At 36.0% G+C, this 3,992-nt stretch overlaps 1 protein-coding gene across 1 annotated transcript; it reads right to left on the bottom strand.

The window, feature by feature from the left end:
- Positions 1-2,357: 2,357 nt before the first annotated feature.
- Positions 2,358-2,856, bottom strand: LOC120778460 (pupal cuticle protein G1A-like). The gene is made up of 2 exons (XM_040110260.1): positions 2,824-2,856; positions 2,358-2,747 (listed from the first exon to the last, which is right to left on the bottom strand). The coding sequence occupies exons 1-2, from the start codon at positions 2,833-2,835 to the stop codon at positions 2,358-2,360; spliced, it is 402 nt and encodes a 133-aa protein (XP_039966194.1). The 5' UTR covers positions 2,836-2,856.
- Between the last annotated feature and the right edge of the window lie 1,136 nt (positions 2,857-3,992).

Genomic DNA, 3,992 nt, shown 5'->3' with positions numbered 1-3,992 from the left:
GAATTGGAGCTGATGTGGACGACGTTTAAATTCTAGAAGACGGCGGCATGCCATACAGTCAAAGTCGTGAGCGCAAAACTGCAAGTGGATCTGTAAATGGCATCCGTGGTGAAAAGCATTATTTTAAATGTGCATGGTCCAGCTTTCACAAATTTAATGTATATATTTCACAACCACATTGACTCAGGACAAGTCTTTTTTCTACCACTTTTCACACTCATCTCCACACAGTAAAAACGGTTAAAATCGGGTGATAACTTCCCCACTCCCCATATAATGGTTATGCTGGAAACTACTTAAATTGTGATAATTCACTAATTCACCATAAAGACAGATTTCATAGAAGTCGGTATCAAATTTATATAGTGGTCGTTACAGTGTTCATCTTTAGATAAAATCCTACGTAACAGGAACTTGATCAATTTTAATCCAATTTTGTGTGGAACATTATCCAGACATTACATTTTCACGTTATGAAAATGGGCGCAATCGGGCGGTGCCCTTGTGTTCAAACTGAGTAAAATCAGGTTAATACAGCCTTTTGACTTTAGACTACATACATACATATATCGTACAAATAGTGTCTTTGAAGTTATCCCAATGTAGAAACATTCGAAGTTTTCAAGCTCTCATGTACCGAATATATGAACCCCAAGCCTAGGGCTGGCTTTGTACCGAAAATAGGAATCAATCCGTGAAATCCTCTATTGAAATTCAGATACGGTCCTGATGATAACGTGCCCTTGTGTTCAAACTGAGTAAAATTAGGTTAATACAACCTTTTGCACCGTAACCTAACATACATATTTTCGAAGTTCCGGTTGACTTTATACTACATACAAATATCGATCAATATGAGAATTAATTTCATTATTATTCCAAAAATGTCGCATCTATTAATCGTAGGGTACTAAGAGTAATTTTGTTAACAAATCTATCTATCCAAACTAATTTATTTTCCATGTAACAGTAAGAAAATGGACGAAAATTAGACAACAACTACGCCTACTTCTTATATAACAATATTTTAAATTAAACTTGATTCTTTCACTTTCCAGTACACTAATCAGGAAACAATTATTTAAAGGGGATACAACTTTGCATTTAGTGCGTGCCACTATTCAAGCCCTATTCACCGAATATTCGGATACCAGTACATATAGTTGACTTTTGATCGAATACATATATTGTGCAACTTTTGAAATATGTAATAGTAATTCAGTGATAATACTTCTTTAATAATGGTACGGCCGAAAATGGGTTGAATCGGGCCATACTTCGTTTAGACTCCACATACCAAATATAAAGATTTTCGAACTTCCAGGTAATATCGGTCAATATTTGAGTTATCTCAATGAAAATTACAGAGCGTGAATTACTAAATCTTTGTGCCTAAAATATTTAAATTTGGGCGAAAACTTGCCTCAGAGCCAATATAATTAATATCAGGATTGTCGAACATTCGGCTGACTTTAGTCCATATGATGGGCGATTGCATGCAGGGAAAATTCAAAAAAATAATTGAGTCGACACTACCCAAACTCCCATATACTACATACAGGGTTTGTCCTGAAAATAATAGGACTGAGTTGATTACTTAATCTTTACAATTCTTTAAAAAAAAATATACTCCTTCTGCGTCAATGCAGTAATGCCAGCGCAATTTCCAAGCATTGAAGGCGTCACGGAATTCTCCGGAATAGCCTTGAGAGCCGAGATGCATGCTGCTTGGATCCCCTTGCATTAGGCTTTTCAGGAAAGGTAAAAAAAAACTTACCAACCGCTCTTTCGTTAGCTAAGAACGCCCTCTACCGAAAGAAAATCAGTCATATTATTTTCCGGAGAAACCCTGTGTAACGATAACTATGACTACTCCTCTGGGGCTTAGCAAGTGAACTCCATCTGGTATCGCAAGGGACCAAACTGGTACATGCGTGGCTTAACAAGTAATCTGGTAGGCCGATTAACATAACCAAATATATAATGATTTTCGTTTTTTTTAAGAAACCCTATGTCGAATATGTCGGCCAGTATCTGAGTTATATAGTATATAGTATATGGATATATGAAATTACTTCGATACCGAACCTCTGGTTGACGTTTAACACTTTAAAGAATTTTCCCGGCTTTAATTCTTGCAATTTGTAAGAGTATAAAATGTTCGATTGAACCCAAACTTAGCCCTTCCTTACTTGTTAAAAGTTTTTTTTTTAAGTAAAATAATTTATTAACAATTCGCTGATATAAAAGTCAACAACGTTATTATCTAATTATTCTATACAGTTCGTTATATCACAAAATCAAATCAATTCGTGTACAAAATCTTTTGTCCATTTCAGTTCTTCTTCATCGTTCATTTACCAAGATGAGTAGTGAGTGTCATAAGCCAATGGCGCAGCATAACTGTGCACAACTGGAGCAGCGGCATATGAGTTAACGACGGGGGCGGCAGCGACATATGAGGTGTGCACCAGAGGGGCAGAGTGGATGGTCTTAACGACAGGAGCGGAGACATAGCTGGTCTTCACAACGGGTGCCACCACATCCTCCACGACATGAGCTGAGCTGTGCACGATCGACTGGCTTTGATGGGAGACAGCGGTGGGAATGCTCTTCACAACGGATCCAACTTTAGCCAAGACGGGTTCTTGGTAAGCAACAGCTGCTGGAGCCGAGTACACAACTGGGCTCTCATACAAGTGGCTTGGGGCAGCGGCCGCAACGGCGACGAGAGCAGCAAGGACAAACTGTTGGAAGGTGGAAATAAATGGTTGAAATATGTTACTTACTAAGTGATCCTGCTATAAGAAGAAATAAACTTACCAATTTGTACATTTTGTTATTTTTTGTTTTTTGAGTTCGTAAGTAAGAACGATTTTTGATTTTTAAGCGTTGTTAGCTGATTGATGTCTTTCTGTTGGCTATCCACTTCTTATATAGTTTTTTTTGGTGCTTTAAACGAATCAGTATACTTACGAAAACAAAATATTAACAGTCATGCTTGTTATATTCCGTGTGTGAGTGAGAGGAGTTATATTTGTTGTTCATACTTGTACATAAACTTATTGTAGGCAAGGGAAATTACCAGCACAAGCACATACATACATATGTCGGCTGCGCGCTCTTTCTACGCCGTAATAAAGGTGTACATGGTATTAATGATCCACTGTAAAGCTTCAGCAATATTTAAGAAAACTATATAAGTTTGTATTTACTATAAGAAACTCCACTGTACTCATAATAGTTTTGTGTACTGTATAGTCATTGCTCCTATTATATTCTGGAAGGAGGATACGTTTCCAACTTAGTAAGTATATATGGTATGTTCATGTAATGAATCCACAGACTTCATCTTGGTGAAGTTTGAGGGTTGTAATAGCATTGCAGAATATGTACATAATTTTAGTAATTCGAATATGCTTTAAAGAGAGTAAATTTGTTTATGAAACAGTTGATCGTAAACAAATAAATTAGAAGTTGTTCATACTGTTTTGATTGATTAAATTAGTTATTTATCTCTCTGATCACCCGGTATAGCCACCTATGACTTCCGTTCAACATGATATCTTATGATAAAAAGGAGAAATACAATGAAATATCATTACCACTCAAACTGGAAAAACTAAGGAACCAAAAACATTATTTCTGAAAAAAATGTTTAAAATAAAATGTACACCTCTCAGAGACTCAAAGGAGAATATTAACAACAGATAACTTATATTTTTATTATAAGATCACAGATTTTGGCCAACATTTACAGTTTAAGGTTATGAGGGAAATCAAAATGCGTGTAGATCACAGTTTTGCATATATAGAGACTCTATCTGTAAAGATTGCATTAACTTTTCCACACAATTTTAAGTAAGTAACTTACATACTGACCGACACGATGATTATTATACATACTTATATAGTACATGGGATCTTGGATATCTCACGTTTAGATTTCATACACTTTCTGCATTAAGGGGTTACATAGGTTTCCTCAGGTA

Source organism: Bactrocera tryoni, chromosome 5, assembly GCF_016617805.1.
Source record: "Bactrocera tryoni isolate S06 chromosome 5, CSIRO_BtryS06_freeze2, whole genome shotgun sequence".
NCBI classification, from domain to species: Eukaryota; Metazoa; Arthropoda; class Insecta; order Diptera; family Tephritidae; genus Bactrocera; species Bactrocera tryoni.
This window is presented reverse-complemented; position numbering and strand designations above follow the sequence as displayed.